Consider the following 19,574-nt stretch of genomic DNA (forward strand, 5'->3'; position numbering starts at 1 on the left):
TGAAAATCATAGTACTGAGAAGAGGAAAGACCTCTAAAGGAAGAGGCAGCTTATAATTAAATTTACTGAGGTATATCATGATTATACAGTACTGCGGAGAAATTCTGGTATTGACAAACACCTCAGAGATATATTTTGATAATCTTATAAGATGTTTATACTCTGACCTGTCATCCTCTAATAAAATACATCTTAGAGACTGAGGGTTGAAAACTTCCAAAAAACTGTATCTGATTTGTGTTCCATTTATGTAGGAGTTACTCTTTATAATAGTCATAGTTCAGGGATAATCACCAATATATCACTTTCACTTGTGTTTACAAACCTAGAAAGAGACGATATTGTTTCACCTGTTCAGTACAAGTAAAGAGGAAGCCAGGGTATGTACTTTCAACTCTGCTTTAATTCAGGAGACAGTAAAGGCCAAGAACAGACCTCAGTAAATAACAACCCAGAAGCTGAGATTTGTGTTCATCAGGCAAAGAGTAATGACAGTGATCATTTTGACAATACGATTTGAAGTAACACATAGAGCAAACTGAAGCCCTTTATAATAAATATGGGGTAACTACCTCAAAACCATTCCTTGAGAAGCCTGGGCACAGTATACCACTGCCTTTGATTCCATAGGGGGACACAAAGGAAAGTAGGGATTCACCCCCCAAAAGACCAGTAAAGTGCAGCAATGAAATAAAAATGCAAAGTACTCTAGAAAAGGATGTCTGAAAAGCTTGCAGGACAGGTAAAGCCAACACATGTTGACTGAACAGGCTACACTAATATCCCAGGAAAAAAAGATGAGGTGAGTGGCTTCGCTGATGAACTAGTAACAGGCTAGAAGTTAGAGAAAAGATAGCAAAGGTTACCTTCTGGGTCTAGTAAGCTTCACTAGTGAATGTTGTCCGTGTCTCAGTAAAAAAATAAATAGTTACTGATAGCTTTTCATTATGCCCAGTCTTAAAAAACAAACTTTTGCTTTAAGTATTAACTTGAAATAGTTTTAAATTGCTTCACAGACCTGACACTTTAATAATTTTTAAAATTCATGATACAGATAAAATAACAATGAAAAACTATACAGTACTTGCTGTATTGGGGCAAATGTATTCAAATGGAGGAATTTCAAAATTAATCCCTAAGATAATGACTGACTTTCATCAATTTCATAATTAGCTATAAGATAGCATATATATTTGCCAAGTACAAAAAGTTACATTTATTGTTCCATACACTAAATTGACGGCTGGATGGGCAGACAGTCACAGGACAAGATAATCTATGGTTTTGTTTTGGTTTGGTTTTTTTGTACCGGGGATTGAAATCAGGACCTTGGGCTTGTGAGGCAGGTGGCAGAACCACTGAGCTAAATCCCCAGCCCAGGACAAGACAATCTAAAATGAAGTAAGCATGTTCCCAGACAAAAATTGGCTTTGCCTAACTTTATAGTGATTCAAAGACTTCCTGTAGTCTGAATTTGCCCACAAATATTTAGAAAGATCCTTGAGCAGCTTGTTGAGTAATCAGTGCACATATCCTTAAAAAGTTGCCAAAAGAGAAATTCATTCAGTTATTCCATATGCATTTGAACACCTACTATGTACGAGGCACTAGTAACACAGATGAAAAGTACATTGTTAAAGCTTAACTGCGGATTGGTCTTTTATAAATGCTTTCTACCTGGCCCCTGGGACCACTATGTCATCTGAAGAAGTCTTTGTTTTAGGTAAGGGAGAAATTTTGCCTTTAACAAAAATGTGCTAGGTTATAGTGGTTTAAAAAAAAATTAACATTTGTGAGACTACTGGACCTAATTCTAGTACTGTTACTAGTAGTGTGACCTTAAGCAATTTCACTTCACTGGCCTAACTCTTCATGGGTAAATGATAATTGGGCTACAAACATAGGATATTTATAGCCAAAAGAAACACAGGTCACCTGGTCTGTGCTTTGCAACACCCTTATTTCAGATGAGAATACTTAGCAGGCCCACTGTAAAACTGATGAAAGCAGAGTCACTTTGACTGCTACCAGAACCTCACTCTGTTTTTTTCCCCAACCCTGGAATGGTCCATGAGCGGGGATTCACAGTACATTTGAAAACACTTGTCTAGTCCAAACCCTCACTTTCAGGACAAGGAAACCAACACAGAATACGAGTGACTATTCTTAGTACATACAGCTTCCTACTAGAAAGGAGCAAGGAGGGCTAAACAAAACAGATTAAGAAATGGTCAAGAAGGGAGCCTTCTATTTTCTCAAAATAGCCCCTTTATGAAAGGGAGCTTTGAAGTAGATTTTATTTAAGGCATCCAGCCAGCCGGAGGCTGAAATGAACAACTACCAGCTTGCCTGCAGGGCATATAAAAAGGAGTGTGACAAAATCATACATACCTCATGCCTTTTGGCATTTGACCATGGAAAATCCTGGCCCCACCAATTCAGGCACTGGCAGTTAAAAGAGAAATATGTGGAAAATTAGGAACAAGTAGAGACAAGTGCCAGCTCCCAGATCACCAAGGAGAAGTCACCAACCCTTACTCAGAAATATTAACACAAGTGGGTATGTTCGGTCTTAAAGTGAACAGTGCAACCAAAATCATGAGTCTGAAATTCTTCTAGCAGTATCCTCTTCACAGAGGAAAGAAAGCCTTTGTTTGGTGTCTTGACCACAATAGCCCCAGCAGGTCTGAAATTAAACCAAAAAGTTAAGATGCAAGTTGCTTGCTGGAGCTAGTTGTTCAGGGCTGTGATCTCTTCTGATTTCATGGCATCAGACAGGAAGCTGAGCTCATTGCATAGAGTCTCATATCGGAATGCCATCCGGATCTGTGCAACATTTGTCTTTCGAATATCGTTTCCCTCAGGTCCTTCTTTACAGTAATTCTGTCCTAGAAACTTCTGCTTTTCCTGTGGATCAAGAGAAACACCAATGAAACAATATACTTTCGACCCACTTTCTATATCCACATGGGCAGCTTTGCCATTATCCATAGCACACAGTATCCTTCCTGAAGCAGATCCTCAATCAGGACATCCCCCCCAGGACTCAAAATATCCCTTCCAGCCTCTGTGTCTGAGAATGTCACCCTGTCATCCTCGGTCATTCCCTTTATTCCTAGGATTTTCTTGATCAGAAAGGAAAGAACTGCAAGAGCTGCCAGAGATGGAGAAGGTAAGGTGAAGTTGTTGAGGCTCCTCACCTCCTGGGAGGTGACAAGGGCAGACAGGTGTGTCTGAGGAGGACTGATCCCAGGAACAACTCCACACAAAGAACCTTGACCTTTCACCCTTCAATGTCTAGTGCTCCATTTTTGGAGCACCCATAACAATGCAACGTAATTTTTTCTCCTCAAATTCTTGTTTCTTGAGTTTTTCTAGTTAACATATGAATTTCAGGAAAAATTTTTTCAAAACACTGCAGTCTTTGGCATAAACGGGTCAACTCTTCCTTGCATCATCATCCATAAGGGCAGCACCTACTGCCACCTCTTCCTGTACCAGTGACATCCAAGGTTGCTGCCAGGGACCTGAGCTACCATCCAGAGCACAGTTCTCAATGCTGGTTCCATATCAAAATCATGCAGCAAGCTGTACAAATATTGCTAGTGCCCAGGTCCCACCCCCAGAGTGTTTTTAATCCAATCTAGATGTAGTCATCTACCCCAGAAGTACCATACCTGATGTGAGAGGCCGCTCTGCAGCACACTGTTCCTGGCGATCTCACACAGGTCACACGTGCTCAGCTTCCACACTTGTGCAGCGATGGCGTATTCCTCCATGAGTGCCTCCTAGATCCCGCCCCAGAGGACACGGATCAGATTTCACCTTTCCTTTCCAGCTGGAACCTCAATCATCAAAATCACACCTTACATTCCAAACTCTCGTGCGTGTGTGTGTGTGTGTGTATGTGTGTGTGTGTGTGTAATTGCAGGTCACCAAACAATTAAAAGAATACCTCTGCATTTGTTTGTTGACCAGAACTGAGGGCCTATCATGTTCAAAGCTCAGGGCTAGTCATCAGAGGGATGCCAGGCTCTCTCTCCTGTGACAATCCTTGTTAAAGGGAACGTTTCCTGGACTAGCTTAGTAGTTTATTAAGAAAAAAAAAAAAAAATAACTCATGAAGAGAGTAGCTCCTCTAACCCAGAGCAGATTCTGAGAATTCCAACCAATATGTGACCCACAGTATTTACAGAAAAACAGAAGAGAGGCACAGAAAATAACTTAATTGGCTTCAGCTTAGTCAATTGGTTACAGTTGAACTAGTTTGTTGTATACACTTTAATCAGTTAATTGGTTCCAGGGACCCTTGTAAGCAACCAAAGTTCAGTTACTATGACTGCAGTTTACATTCACTTGGTCTGTTGGGCCCAATGGAGGTTCATGGTCTACATCCATGGCCTCCTACAAAATTTTACTTAACACCTCTCTAGTCAGATACATTTTTTTTTTTTTGGTACCAGGGCTCGAACTCGGGTACTTGCGCTTTCAAAGCAGGCAGTGGAACCACTGAGCTAAATCCCTGCCCCCTTCCCAGATAACATTTTTAATACTACTTGTTCTTCAGTCCTGCTTTTTATTCAACACCATTTTCTTAAGATTGCCCAAAAGTAAAAGTTTGTATGAGTAAAGTACTCAGAGCAGAGAGGGAACATTAAATGAGAAATGATCCTAGTACAAGTGAGGAGATAGCGTAATCCCAAAAGGACTGAGTTTGAGCAGTGGTCCTAATTTATCTTCTGGCATGTGAAATAGCTGCCATTAATCACCAGCCCTTCCAAGATCTCTTCCCTCACTCACCCTCTCGCCTCTGTCCCCGAGACCAGTGGTTTTCAAAGTGTGATCCCAGGACCTTTGGCAACTAAAGACCTTTTGAAAGGTCCTCCCTTTGCCAACTATGTATCTTTGTGATGTGAGGTAATTTTCACAAGCTTTGATAAAAACAACAAATCGAATGCAGAAGCGGATATGGGAATCCAGCTGTCTTCTATTAAGTAAGGCAAAGAGATTTGCAGAATTACAAAACAATGCCACTCTTCTTGATATTTTTGTGCTGGGAAAGTTATTTTTCATAAAATTGCTATTTATATAACAAGTCTATTACTGTTATTTTTAAATGAGTTAGTGTTGTGAATGTTTTTCATCAGTTTCTAACAATAGATACAACCCATATAGGGCTTCAGTTCTTCCAGAGTATAAAGAGATCCAGAGACCAAAAGGCTGGAGAAACTCTGCCCTAAAAGACTTCGGATCCTTCCATTTTGCTGATCAGTGCCTGGTCTTGTTGGCACTCTCAGAATGTGCTAAGGACACTCATGGCTGGTTCCCATGCATGACATCACCCTTCCCTTCTTTCTTCCCAGAGATCTAAAGTGCAATAATAACCATAGTACAATAAAAAGGCACCTAATATTTTGAACACATGCTACATATTAGACCCTATTCTATTAAATTGAATTCACTATCTTAATCTCCACAAGTAGAGGCAAGTGTATGCCCTATTTTACAGATGAAGAGGAATTCAATATAGAGAGGGCTCATAAGTTTACCAAGGTTATAGAACTGGTAAATATCAAAGAGAGGGAAAATACAGAAAGACAAATCCATTATCGCTTCAAAAAGGGCTCACCCTTTGCCTTCACTGGACCACCAACCCCACCCCAAAAACCAAACTGACATGGGGCATAGGTCCCCATGGTGGAAGGGCAGGATTGGACCAAGGACGCTGGGACAACACGGCCCCTCCCCTGGAGCCCTCACCTTCGTGTAGTGGAACTGCATAGGGTCATCGGTGGAGAGGGAGATATGCAACCCCTTGTGCAGGAATTCCCGCAGGGGGTTCTTGGAATATTCCAGGAAAAGGCTGTTGTTGCTAAGAGGAGACATGGCAATGGGGATCTGGGCAAGGTAGTAGAGGTACTGCAGCACTGGACTCTGCAAAAGAACCACCAAACTCATGCGACATATGCAGGGAGGGACAGGAGAAACGTTCAACAGTGGAAACCAGAACTTGGGCTGGGTCTGTACCAGTCAAGCCTGAGTTTCCCAAAGCCACAACTTTCAGACTCATGTTGTCTTTCCCTCCCTGGCCCCATTTCTCTCATTCCTATGTCACATGCCAGCCCTCCAGGCCTGGCCCTCCTCTCCACTGTCTGAAGTACCCATTCCTGGCTCCAAGGGGAGGCACTGCTTGGGGCAGAAGGGCAGTGGCTTCAATCAGCATCTTTGGCTCTCCTTCCCCAGGCCCTGACCCACTGCAGTCAGGCCTCCAGATGCCCCATGGGGGTGGCTTTGTTGCTCTGACTGTAAACCTTCTAGCTGGAACTGTAACTACTCTAGCCCTTTGGAGACATACCCCAAAGGCTGGGCAGGGGTGGACCTGGCCAGGCTACAGTGGTCTTCTGATAAGCAGCACACATCTTACACCTAAATGTGACGGGAACCTGGACCTGCCAGGATCAGGGCAGGGAAGCAACGGGAGCAAACTGCACTCCTGTGGAAATGACCCAAAATATGGGAAGCTTGAGCGAATGCCCAGCGTTCACGGCAGCACATTTACATGGGAAAAGCCAGATGAACACTGTGTGTCCACCGCTGGGAACTAGTGGAGCCAATTATAGACCAAGTGGCCAATGGCTCATTCAAAGGCCTGCAGAGTGAGGAATTTAGGTATTATGTGCAGCACAGAAAAATGCTTGTTATACAACATCAAGGGACAAAGTCGGAACCAAAATTCTGTGTTTATTATAAGCAGATTAAAATATGGAGTTTATAAAAGATAAGAGTTGGACATACTAAAAGGCTAAAAGAGCTGATTCTATAAGGTAATAGCAATAAGGATTTTTTTTTTCATTTCTCCATTTTTTGGAAAATCTAAATTGGAATGTGTTTAGCTATACTACTTTCATAATTAAAAATGAAACCAAGGTGACTACAGACATCTCACCTAGAGAAAATCACTGTCTGGAGCTTTCAAGGGCTGGGCGGGAGCCCCAGAGAGCCCAGGGCAGCACAGTCCCCAGGGACAGGGCAGGCTCCTAAGAGTGGCCACTTACCTTCTTGAGGAGCAGCCCATGGGAAATGTTGTCGGCAGTGAGAAAGGCAGACACCAGATGGGTGATGGAGCCGGCCTCCCCACAGTGAGGCCGGAACAGGAACGTGCTCAGGCCCCGTTCTCTGGAGAAGAAGGAAGGTCCTGGGTCACGCTGCCTGGGGCCTGCACCCCAGCGCAGGGCCCACTCCAGGAGAGACAGTCGCCCATGGCATGGCGGGCACACCTCAGAGAGGACCCCTCTTAAAATACAGGGGTCTATCCCAGAGCCCCTCAGGGCCAACAAACATGTCCTCTGGGGCAGAGAGGGGCCTTGTGGAAGAAAGGGAGCCTTCCTGTTCTCTATCCACTCCTCTCCCCCCACACTCCTCACCAGGCCTTGGGTCACCAATCAGCTCCAGGGTAAGAAACACCATGAGAAACCAAGTCCAATTTCTTTGTTACAAAATTGGGCAAACCAAGGCCCAGAGAGTAAAGTCTGTGTTCAGACCCAATAAATAGGTCACTGGCAACTAGAACTAGAACCTTCACCCTGAAAAGCTCAGCCTAGGACTGCCATTACACTAACACTAGGCCTCTGCTTTCTATCATGGCCCAATGCTAATGAAGCCCCCGGACCCAGCAGGGGCAGGTGAGGGGCAAGACTTATAGAGAGGGGACAGTTCAGCGTCCTGTGGCTCTGGGCATGTAAGCCCTGCCCATGCATGCCTCTTTGTGTGTGTCAGTGGCAGCCTGTGCATATAAGACCATCCATGAGGCATCTATGGACAGGCTATTTGCCTCCCCATTATCTGCCCAGTGTCTAGGACTGTGCCTATCACACTGCAGCTGCAATAATCTGTTGAGAGCATAAATGATTGTGTGGATATTGTTGGTGCAGTAGTAAGCGAACAGGCATGTATGGGCATGACCTGTTTCCACTGTCTCAGAGATGTACAGGTACACATGGAGGTGTGTTGGTGACTGTGTACATATGAACATGTGTGTGTACATGTGTGGTGTGCAGCTTCATTGTACATACAATCCATGTCCATGCTGGCATGTGTGTTGTAGTAGGCGTGTCTGTGTGTGTGCGTGATCATGTGACATGCTTGTGCAGTATCCTAGGGAGCATCCCTGTGGACAAGTGGACATGTGTAGGCTGAAGTACACACAGACACAATGGATCACATATGAATGCAGGCTCATGCAGGGGCCAGCTCGCTCACCGCCGAAGATTGTTGAGCACCATGATGTTGGCATACATGTAGTACAGGTAGTAGCTGTAGGGCGGATTCTGCTCACTGGTCCAGATGTCTGGGCTGGGGCTCTTCTCTGAGAACATGTGGTCACTGTGTTTGGACTCATCATCCACACTGTCAAACCCTGTCACCTGGGCAGGAGAGGAGGTCCTGAGCACCAAGGCAAGGCAGGAAGGCCAAGACTCAGGCTCAGCTCAGCATCCAGTGGCTCAGAGCTAAGCTGCCCAAGGCCTCTCAGGTGTGGACCTCGGCTGGGCCCGATTCTGGCTAAGGCCACATTCCTCCCAGGTACCACTGCACATTCTGTCCCCTCAGAGTTTCCCAAGGTACCCAGAAGGCCAGGCTGGAGAGTGCCCTGCCCCTGCGTGGCAGTGGTGACAGTGGAAGAATTCAGGCTGGGCCAGAGAGAGGCAGCCATATCCATTGCCTGTCCCTCTACTGTGCCCAGGAAGCCAGCACTGCAAGGGATAGTAGCCACTGCCAGCAGCAGCAGTGACAAGCTGTGACAGGGAAGGGGACCGCCTACATGTCATGCACCTACACACCAGGTCCTGCTTGAAGCCCTTCACACTCACCAGCTAATTTAAAGCTCAGAGTCACACCATGGGGGAGGGGTGGCCTATGAGCCTCATTCTACAGTTGAGCAAACCAAAGCCAAAGTGATGAAGGAAGTTGCCCAAGTAGGACATCTGGGTCCGGCCTTTGGGGTTATAGGTGGAGGATGCCTTGGCACATGTCCAGGTGTGGCCTCGAGACACCAGCTGGATGCCTCACAAACAGACCCAGAGGGCCCTGGCCAGGCTGACCCACAGCTCCCAGAGGCACCTCTGTTTCCTTATGCAAACTGACCCTCGGGCCAGTCAGAGGAGCCTCAGGAAGCTTCCCCTTCCACTGCAGCTGGGCTTCAGCTGGGACCCGGCCCTAAGCCTAGAGTCTCCCCCACTTTCAGTCTCCAGGCTGGGCTCCCAGAGCCTTGTGACCAACCCCAGAGGTACAGCCCAACCAAGAATCAGCCACAAACACAGCTTTTGGCCAGCACCAAACAGGTCTCCTTCCTTTCACTCAGCCACAGAAGTGTTCTGGGAAGGGGCCCCTGCACCCCAGACAGGAGAAGGAAAGACTGTTCCCCTCATTCCACGGCCGACCCAAACTGGGAATGGGGCTCCCAGCCCAGGGCCCCTAGTTTGCCAGCCTCTCACTTCCAACATGGGTGGGAGGAGTCCAAAAGAGCAGGGACCCATGAGGCTGTGTTCAAGGAGACATCAGGTCCTCCCCGTGGCTCTTAGCGGCCCCTTGTTGGGACTGGGGAGCTGGGAAGGGCCTTGAGCTCTGATCGTCTCACCAGCCCTGTATGTCACCGGAACACTCGGGGGCCTGGCGAGAGGATGAGGCCAACCAGGGCCTCACCCTCCTCCTCCTCTTCCTCTTCGGCCTCCCCATCCACCTCGTGCTCTCCTTCCTCCCCTAACCCCTCCCAACCATGACCAGTCCCGCTCTTCCCCACTATGGTCAGAGGCTTCCTTGGGGCACGGAATCCACTGTCCTACAAAGCCAGCCACGTGAGGCATACGGGGCTCCTCCAGTCCCTGCCCAGGTCGTCAGGAGTCTGCTCGGCCCTTTTCTGCACGCCCACCTCCTCCCAGAGTCCCTGCCCTGCCCTACACAGGGCCACGGGCTCATTCCCCACACGGAAGATGGTGAATAGATTCCAGTTCTGCTACTTTCTAGCTCTGAGACTCTGTTTGATTTCCTCCACTGTGAACCTGGAGCTAGTGGCTGCTTGAAGCTCTCGTGAGGATTAAGGGGGGAATCCCTGGGGACCCTTCCCACAGCCTCTGGGACAGTGACGGTGAACCTTTGAGAGCTTTCACTGATACAAACAGCCTCTGCGGCACTCACGCCACACATTTGCCACCTCTGCTCTAGGACACAGCACCACACAGGACTGCTCTGCTGACAGCAGATGGAGACAAAATGGGATAACTGTGAGGCTGAAGCGATACTGGGGTAGTGTACAGCTGGCCGGGCGGCAAGCACTGGCAGATGCAAGCTGTTACCAAGGATGCAACGTCCGCCACGTCCACAGGGCTGGAGTGTCCCCTGCCTTTCACCCTGCCCCTCCCCCACCTGCAGCCGCCCTGTCCCAAGCCACCCTCAGAACAACAGCTTGAGGACACGCACCGAAAACACAAATCCAGTCGCTTTCCCAGCAGTCCCTACGCACCCAGACTCAATACGCCCCCCAGGGCCCCTCCCTGTCAAATGTCACCCTGCCCTACATGATGCTCCTCCTGATGTCCCTTTTATTCTGGGCATCCAGAGGGAGGGGCCTTCCCCTCCCCACCTCTCTTTCTCCTGAGTCTCCCTCCTTCCCTTCTCCTTCTCTCCTATAACTACCCAAACATGGAAGAGAAGTACATTTTGAGGGTCTTGTACCAAATCAAACACGGTGTGAGGACCTCTCCAGGTAAAAGCAGTGGAGTTGAAAAGCCTGCATTTCTAAGACCACGGCAGCAGCCTGGTGCGGGCTGGGGCAAGATCCACTTCTCCTGTCCCCGCCCTTGGCCCCTGCTCCCCTTCCCAGCTAGGATACAGCCTGCCTCAAGAACACGGCCACCCATACCCAGGGCTGCCTCTGGGGAGAAGGGGATGTCCCCTTCAGGGGAGGCGCCCTTATTTCACAAAGTCAGCTTACGGGTGCTGGCAGCCCCGTGCCTGGGGCCCAGGGGAAACAGGAACTGAGAAGGGGAGCCATGGTGAGGGACAGAAGGAAATCTGACCCAAGCCACAGGAAACATGCCCATCCTCTACCACAGTGAGCTTGTCCCAAGTGCCAACCACACTTACATATTTGAGGAAGAGGTGAAGCTCCCGGTGATCTTGGGGGTTGATTGTGGCCTTAAAAAGGGGCAGGAAGATGTTCTCCAGCATCTTCCCAAAGCTTGGCAGCAGCTTCTTTGACCTAAATATGTCACTAGGGGAAGCAGAGACTTGTCTTTAGGGAGGCTTACAGTCCCCTTGACCTACCAGAGATTGGCCGCAGCCGCTTCCCCAGCAGCCTGCATCCCAGTGAAGGCCCCAGAGTGGAGCCAGCCTTGGCCTTTCTCCTCCCCTCCCAGCATGCTCTGCAGTACCAGGCAGCAGTCTGCAAACTCAATGCCTGCCCATCCCCATCAGGGCACGGTCCCAACCCAGAGGCCATTCCGGAGTGGGACAATGGGATTCAGTCTGAACAACAGGAGGGGGAGCTCTCAGACTTCCCAGGGATCCACACTGTGCCTGCCTCTCAGCTCTGAAACCCTAAACCCCACACCGAGACCACCTGGAGAGGACAGCAGTGCTCTGAGTGATGCCCCGGGAGATGTCAGCAGGGTGGGACAGTACCAGGTCACCTTGTACCCCAGGGGCTCCTCCAAACCCTCAATGAGAAGGTGGGGAGGGGGTTCCCCTAAGGCCTTGAGACAGATATATTCTTTGAAAGAACAGGAGTATGACTGTCATGAGGACATCTATGCCAAACAGTCCTCCCTGGGGAGGAGAGAGCTAACAGGCCCCAGGACAGGACCCACCCTTCCAAGGTACAGACTCGGGAGCCCATCCAGACCATGCTGCTGTCCCCACAGGGACTGCGGCAGTCATCAAGCACCTCACTCACTAGATCCGGGGCACCTGGATGATCCAGCGCATGTTGGGTGAGTAGACCTTGTGCTGGATGAACCAGCGGGCCAGGTTTTGCCACTCCTGTGGGCTGCGGCCATAGATGGAGAGCCTCGGCTCTGAGTACTGGTACTTGCTCTCCTCCAGCTCCCGGGCCACCTCCTGGCACCAAGAAAAACCAACAGAGTGAGCAGCCCAAGAGCCCTCAGCAACATGGGAGACTCCTGCTTCCAGCTGGGTCCCTGGCTCCCTCAGCCACCTACCACCAGCCCAGGAGGCTGATCCAAATCCCTGTGCCGCTGGCTGCCATGCAAGCCCTCACTCCCCAGCCAAGGCTCCTTCCTGGGAGAAGGCCTTCCATCTGCACCACCTCTCTGCAGAACCAGGCCGGGCAGCAGCAGCATCTCCACACAGAGCCAGCCTGCGCCCAGCTATATTCAGGCTGCAAAGAGTCAGGGCACAGCCCCAGGATGCACCAGACTCTACCGGGATGGATACTGTTCCCTCCCCTTGCCTGCAGTCAGCACACACTGCATCACCTTCCCATGCCCAGCAGCAGGCAGCCAGGGCCAGGGCACCAGGGCACCAGGGCACCTCAGGACTTGCCTGAGCTGGATGGTGGACAGAAGGGGACTGGGGAGGGGAAGGGGACAGGAGGCCATGCAGGGTCCCCACCTCTAACACCAGACACCTTGAAGGGGCCTCAGAGAGGCTAAGAGCTCACTCACCTTCACCATCCGAGCAAAGTACTCTCCTCCCAGGTAGTTTTCAGTTTTCAAATACAGGTCACGGAGCTCACTGGCCCCCACAGGGTTGTATTTGGAGTTGAACTTGTCAAAGCGATGGAATGTCTGCCGGCCCTGGGAGGAGACCGCCAGCAGGTCACCACATCGGTCTGCAGCCACCACACACATTCTCTTCCCCTGGCCTTTACAAGGAGGCCTTATGTGTGGCCACCCTGAAAGATAACTTCCAAGTGGTTTCTTACAGGCAATCTTGAAATGCCTGAGGGCAAAAGCCACATATCTTTCCATGGCCAACCACAGGGCCCTTCGGTAAGGCCCTCTATGAAGGAATATCAAGGGCCTCATGCTCCAAGGACTTATGGGAAGGAATATGGCTGGCTTAAGGAGCACAGGACCATTGAGCAACCACCAACAAAGTGTTTACTCTTCCTTTTAAGGCTAAATAATATTCTATTGCTTTCTGCTTGAAGCACTGGGGCCAAAGCTCACTCACTGCATGGACATCCAGCGAATCCACGGTGAGATCATAGGGGTCCATGTGAAGGCTGTCGAACACCTGCCTCAGGGTGACCTTCTGGCCCAGCTTCTCGGCCACAGTTCTGTCGGGCTCCGTCTGGTATGTGTGCTTGATGAAACGCAGCAAGTGCTTCTGGTTCATGCAGGCCGCTGCATGGATGTGCGTGTCCACCTGGAACGCAGTGCCCAGCAGCTTGTGAGTGGGGCCCCATTCTCCGGTACTGTATGGTCCCTCCCTATTCCGATGCCCCAGTGCCCTCCCCATGTCTCCTCTAGACTTCAGAACTGGCTCCCCTCCCTTCAGCCTTGCCGTCCAGTCCACCTCCTGACAGCATCAAGAGACCTTTTCATGCACATTGGATCAGGCCACTCCTCTTAACAAATCACTGATGGCCCCAGCACCCTCAAGGTAAAGCTCAGTGCTCCTGGGATTCAGGACTACTTTAGGCCTTACCTCTCACTTGCCACTGCCCACTATATGCTCCAACTACAGCAAACTCCTTACAGTGCTCAGGGCACCAAGCTACATCATACTCTGAAACTTCATGCATGTATTTCTCAGCCTGAAATGTCTTCCTTCCACCCCACCAATCCCTTCCACATGGAAGCCAATCTTGGTACCATAGGCACAACTAATCCAATCTCCCTTGCCCAGTCTGGGAGCCTGGCACAGATTCTCACTGCTGGGTGCATCCTCCTGCCCACTCTAATATGCTCTGTCTACTCCTCCACCAGCCTGGGAGCTCCTCAAGGACAGGAAACACGTCTAATGTACCCAGGTCTCCACCATCTACCCCAGAGACTGGTATCAAGTATCATGTGAACCAATGGATGGATGAACAAACTAAAGGAACCAATGAAATAGGGTCTAATAGTTTCAATGAAATCCATACCCTCAGGGCCCACCAGTTGCACCACCAAACCCCACTCTCCCTGTTGACCTCTGTGGAACACTCAAAGGCATCCTCAAAGTGAAGTCCCAGGTGGGGGCAAGTAGAGAAGGCAGCCACACCCCACCCTTCTCAGCCAGTTCCATATCAACCAAACCCTTGCATCCAAACCCCAATTAGAATCAGCTCTCCTGACCCTAGGCCAATATGTGGGCTCAGATCTTAGAGCAAATCCTAACTTGCGGAAAGGCACTGACAGCTTGGACTTCTGTACTCAAGGAAGGCACCAGGAAGGAGCTTCAGGATCTCAGAATCCATCATGGGACCTCTTACATCTAGATCATGCTAAGTTCCCATGACAGCAGATGGTCCCCTTGCCTCTCTGGCTTCTCCTTTGCATCTCCTCAGACAGGTTGGTCCTCACTACCAGACCTCCCAAATGGTCCTGGGCCCTCTTCTCCTCTCACTATACAATCTCCCCAAAGGTTATCTATTCTATCTGTGCCCTTAATTTCCTTCTTTACACCAACTCCCAAATGGTTATCATCAGCCCAAAGCTCCAGTACTCTCGCACACCTGCTGTTTGACATCCATAAGTAACTCAAAGGCGGTTCAAATCTAATGTATCCAAAAATCGCTGGCCCCGGCCCAAACCTGACTATCTCCCAGGTTTCTTCATTCCAGGAAATGGTATTCCCTACACCTAGTTCTTCACCCTGGAAAGCCAGGCGTCACCTCCATCTTCCTCTCTAGACTCCCTCAACACTGGTCAGTCCCATCAACTCTACCTCCCAAAGAGATGCAAAGCCGCATAGTGTTTGCCAGTCCCACTATCACTGCCTGAGTCCAAGTCTGCACGGCCTCACTCCTGAGCCCACACTGACCTCATCTTGCCACTTTTTCTCTTGCCCTGGTTCAATCCATTCTCCACACATAGAAGATAGAATGGAATTAGTTACACAACTTGATTCTGTTTCCAAATGCTCTCATTAATCTTAGGATGAGGCCCGCATTGAGGTCACCTGATCCCTACCCATCATCCCATCCTCCTCAGCCCCACCCTCCACTCACTGGACAGATATCTGGTGAGCTGAGGAGTGGTCTGAAGTCGCAGCCGGCACCCTGAGCCCCTTCCATGAGCCCAGAGGCCTGAGGGAGGCCCCCAGGGAGGGCAGCAGCCTCACAGGCCTGGGCGCCGACAGCCACCAGCTTGCATCATGGAGTTGCTGCCCTGGCTGACCAGGCTCTCCGCCAGGGCTGGGGTGAGGAGGCACTGACCTCAGGCCAGGGTTTGCTGACAGCCGAGGTGGGGCATCTCCAAGCCATGCCACAGCAGACATCTGATCGACTGGGCCTCTGTGTGTGTCATCCCAGCCACCCACGTGCCTAGGCCACATCACTCCCTCTCCCCTTCCAGCCAGCCATCCTGCCACTCTTACCAGACAGACCACCAGACATGAGAGAAATGAAAGAACTCCCCAAGGCACGATGCCAAGGCTCGGGAGCCTCAGGGATGACATCAGCTCGTGCAGGGTGCACAGGAGAAGGGTCAGCCTGACTTAGTTCCGCTGGACACAGCCTTGCTCTACCGCCTCAGCATGACTCAGCACATTCCAGGCTTCTGTGGTCTCCAGCTCACCAGGGACACACCACAGGGGGCTCAGCCTGTCCCTAGACCCATGAGTCACAAGATAAAGAAGAAACCAACTGGACAACCCGGAAGCACCCAATCTAAGCTTCAGAATCTCAGAGGTGATTATTTTAGGAACAAGTCAAAGAGGCTGTCATTGGAGGTCAGTGTTTTCAATTCACCAGAAGATTAAAAAAACAACATTGCCTGCTCTCACCTACAATCTAGGTCTGAACAAATACTAGAGCTTCCAAACAGGACTGGCCACCAGCTGGGCCCTGAGCTGACCCTGGCCATTTCCATACCCAAGGCAGATGTCAGTAAACAACTACACCACCCCTTTCACCAGACTTCTGGAAAAGTCTCAGGGCCACTCCCAGCAGCTCAAGTTTGGCACAGATGATGAAACCTATTTGCTATCCCTAAAGTGAAACTCTAACCAACGTGGACAATGCCCAATCTACCCAGCTCCTAAGCAGCAGACACACTCAGCCCTTCTATAAGGGGTGGTCAAAAAATAGGGCGAATGTTTACATTTTTTTATAATTTCTTATACTCAAAGACACATTGCCATTAATTCTCAAGACACTCCCCCTTGTTTTTGAGCACACTTATTCCCATCATTCTTGCCACTTCAGAAGCAGTTCTGAAAGTCTTCTTTTCATGAGTGTCTTTATGAAGTATGATCAAAAATCGGGTGAATGCTGTCCCAAGTACCATCCAACAGAAAGGCAGGCTTGTAAAAACGCCACAGTGTGCTGATCCTGCAGGTTGGGCCTCATAGTGTCATAAGCCACTGCCCCACACAGACTCATGGCCATCCCATAGCCCGGCCCTGATCTACCCCAATGACACAGCAGCCACCTCAGAAATAGGTAGGGGCTAGGGATGTAGCTCAGTGGCGCCACACCTGCCTGGCAAGTGCAAGGTCCTGAGTTAGATGCCCAGTACCAGAAAAAAAAAAAAGAAATGGGGAGGCTGGGGAGGCCTTCTCTTAGCCCACTCTGGACTTCAGAAAGCTACAGTCCTCCCCACAGTGGAGGCTTTGATAGTGAGAAAAAGCAGCCAGCACGCAGGACACAGGCTCCCCCTAACCAGAGGTGAGCATAAGCCTATCTCATTGCCTAGGTACACATTACAGACTAATTGTGGTACCAGAGAACAGGCCACTATGTCACCACACAAGTATCAAGGCCCCCTCTGTCCAGAGAGTACATTAACCCCAAGGAAACCCTAAGGATCGCCTGTCATATGGACCCACAGCCCCACCACAGGGTTCTTTCCCACATCATGGCAGGGAGCAGCTACGGAGCCCAGGACCACCTGTTGGGCCACCTCAGAAGTGAACAATGTTGCAACACTTATTCCTAAGGTAACAGGCCAGGAACTTCTTGTCGATCAGAAGTGACTCTTGCTCACCATCAAATGCCCCACACTCAGTGCTGATCCCATCCCTCTCTGTGTATTACTTATATGGGAAAAAATGGAAACGCTGGAGGGCATGATTGGCTAACATACACACCTGCTCCTGTGGCCACCCCTACAGGCTGAGGGTGCCAGGTGCTACTCAGCCACTCAATGGGTAGAAGAGGAACAGAGATAGGAGCATGTTGGGTGCCTTTCTTTAAATATACCTGATCCAAGGATGTACAATCATGAAGTCCCAAATCCAACGAGGTCATAACACATTCCCTACCCTAAAGTGGCCTGTGCTCCACTGTAATAACCAATTAACAAGCTGTGCCCTACTTCCCAAGGAAGAGGCCACAGTCCACAGAGGCACCACACATTATACTCTGCCCAAGAAGGGCCACCTGTAACTAGGAGCCTTGGTGCTCTCCTAGGATGCCAGCCCCAGACTGGCTCAGGGCATCCCTGTGCCAGGACGGGGTCAGGCAGTGGCTTAAACACCAGCTGCTAACCCACCTTTCTCACGTTATAGAAGTCTCGGTGGGGGTTACTCTTCAGCTCTTTGAACTCAGACATTTCATTTAACATCTCATGAAGGCTGAACTTGGATTCCAGAAAATTCAGTCTCCGGTGACAATAGGTTTTCCTGTAGGTTGAGGATGGGGAGAGATCACAGGTGAGGAGAAGTCACATTAAACTCAGTTTGGAGACCTCCAGCATGGGCAGCCAACCCCTGGGTGAAAAGGTCAGATCAGAGAGGACAGGGCTAAGAGGCTCCCAGCTTTCTGTAGACCTGAACTGGCTGAACTGGTTAACATCACTGTGTGCCCCAGAGTGAGCAGAGTCACACAAGGGGCGATGCAGAGCCACCTTTGGGACCCCATCCAGTTCTTTGACTTCTAGCTCTCTACATTTAGTCAATTAACCAGAAGCCTCCATTCTTATGAATAAATATCTCATGAATAAAAATTGAGACAGTAATGCCCAAAGCTGAAGTGAGGGTTAAATTGGCTCCTGCCAGTGATAGGCCTTGACTCTCAGCAGAATAGATGCTCAATAAGTCTCACTCCTTAGATGACAAGAAATGAGGAAGTAGACTTTCAGAGATGGGGAGGGGGATCAGTGGGAAGGAAGAGGAAAAAGACAGGAAAGTAATGGAATTGAAACTGATTAAGATACATTAAATTCATATATAAACTTCCCAAACAAATCCCATCATTATGCAATATTAACACGCACTAATTATGTCTCCCTTCTTCCACTCTTCCTCTCTTTTCTCCCTCCCATCTATCCTCAGTCACCTTTAATTCCTTAAGGCAGAAATAAATAGCCCAGAATATCAATAATACAATCAAAGTATAAGGCATGGCCTGGCCACCTTGGAATGTAGAGGTTCCACTCACCCTGACCAAATGTCCTCAAACCCCAATGTCCCCAAATCCTCAACTCAGTGACTTCAGGACCAAAGGAGGACTTTTTTTGCATCATGAGCAAACTGGGAATACAGGGGCATTTGCTACCAGGATAGAAACCTCTGTAGGGCTGATGCCCCCAGGTCCCCACCAGCTCAGAGAAGGTGATCACAGGTAGGCAGGTTTTCTCAGCCAGGAGAGGTGGGAGCTCACTGCTGCACCCAACTGCCACCTCCCCAACTCAGGTGCCTGGCCCCGTGCCTGAGTCCTCAGCCACACAGAACCTTCAACTTCCAATCATATCACCCTGCTTCCTCATGGCCTCAAAACAAACAGCAGCTGTTTTGGCATCAAGTCACCTAGGCTCCCATAAAGAATACCTGCCAACACAACAATAGCCCCAGAGCCCCAGGGTAAGCACAGGAGAGTCACAGAGAAGCAGGGAGTGTAAAGGTCATGTTAGCCAGTCTTTCTCCCAGGGAGGATCTCTCCTTGACAACCTCCCGGACAGGACAGTCACTGTTCACAATCTGGCAGAGAAGGGCCTCCCAGAAACTGCACACACCCCATCCCAGGTTTTAGTTCTGCCCTCAGGTCAGTGAGGACCAAGAACCAAGCTGTCCATCCACTCCGCACCCACTCTTCTCCCTGGAGGACCAGCATTCTATCATTCTTAGCAAACCCAAAAGGCAGGAGCAGCAAGAGAAGGTCCTCAGTGTGACAGGGGTCTCACCCTCCCAATTCCTGCTCTCAGCACAGCCATGCTGAGGTTCTATGCACAGATTGCTGAACTTTCATTGCTGATTAGCCCCCAGGTGCCCACTAGGAAGTGAGGGCCCAAATGCAGGAAGACGGCTTGAGCCAAGCCATGAGCATCAGGGGGTCATGACACAAAGTGCCCCGGGCTCCCTGCATGCTCCTCTCCAGAAACACGAAAACCCAAAACCTGAAGCGACAGCCTTCGTCACTTCTCCACTTCTCCACTTCTCCATGTACAGCTGTGCCATGTCCCCTGACTGGC

The 19,574-nt window shown here is 49.7% G+C and overlaps 1 protein-coding gene across 12 annotated transcripts in view; it reads right to left on the reverse strand.

Annotated features, from left to right (window-relative positions):
- Nucleotides 1–385: 385 nt before the first annotated feature.
- Ampd3 (adenosine monophosphate deaminase 3) overlaps nucleotides 386–19,574 on the reverse strand; it is a 44,915-nt gene continuing 25,726 nt past the window's right edge. For all 12 annotated transcript variants that reach the window (XM_004851414.3, XM_013074688.3, XM_087211693.1 and 9 more), the window contains 10 exons: nucleotides 17,658–17,787; nucleotides 13,189–13,383; nucleotides 12,678–12,809; nucleotides 11,948–12,111; nucleotides 11,140–11,266; nucleotides 8,260–8,423; nucleotides 7,056–7,176; nucleotides 5,761–5,934; nucleotides 3,678–3,788; nucleotides 386–2,907 (listed from right to left, as the gene is read on the reverse strand). In XM_004851414.3, the coding sequence (XP_004851471.2) occupies nucleotides 2,731–2,907; nucleotides 3,678–3,788; nucleotides 5,761–5,934; nucleotides 7,056–7,176; nucleotides 8,260–8,423; nucleotides 11,140–11,266; nucleotides 11,948–12,111; nucleotides 12,678–12,809; nucleotides 13,189–13,383; nucleotides 17,658–17,787 (1,495 nt within the window). In that variant the 3' untranslated portion in view covers nucleotides 386–2,730. The remainder of the gene's footprint in view (nucleotides 2,908–3,677; nucleotides 3,789–5,760; nucleotides 5,935–7,055; nucleotides 7,177–8,259; nucleotides 8,424–11,139; nucleotides 11,267–11,947; nucleotides 12,112–12,677; nucleotides 12,810–13,188; nucleotides 13,384–17,657; nucleotides 17,788–19,574) is intronic.

This window comes from Heterocephalus glaber, unplaced genomic scaffold (genome assembly GCF_053883595.1).
Source record: "Heterocephalus glaber isolate CG9 unplaced genomic scaffold, H.glaber_assembly_v1.0 deba00001428, whole genome shotgun sequence".
NCBI lineage: Eukaryota > Metazoa > Chordata > Mammalia > Rodentia > Bathyergidae > Heterocephalus > Heterocephalus glaber.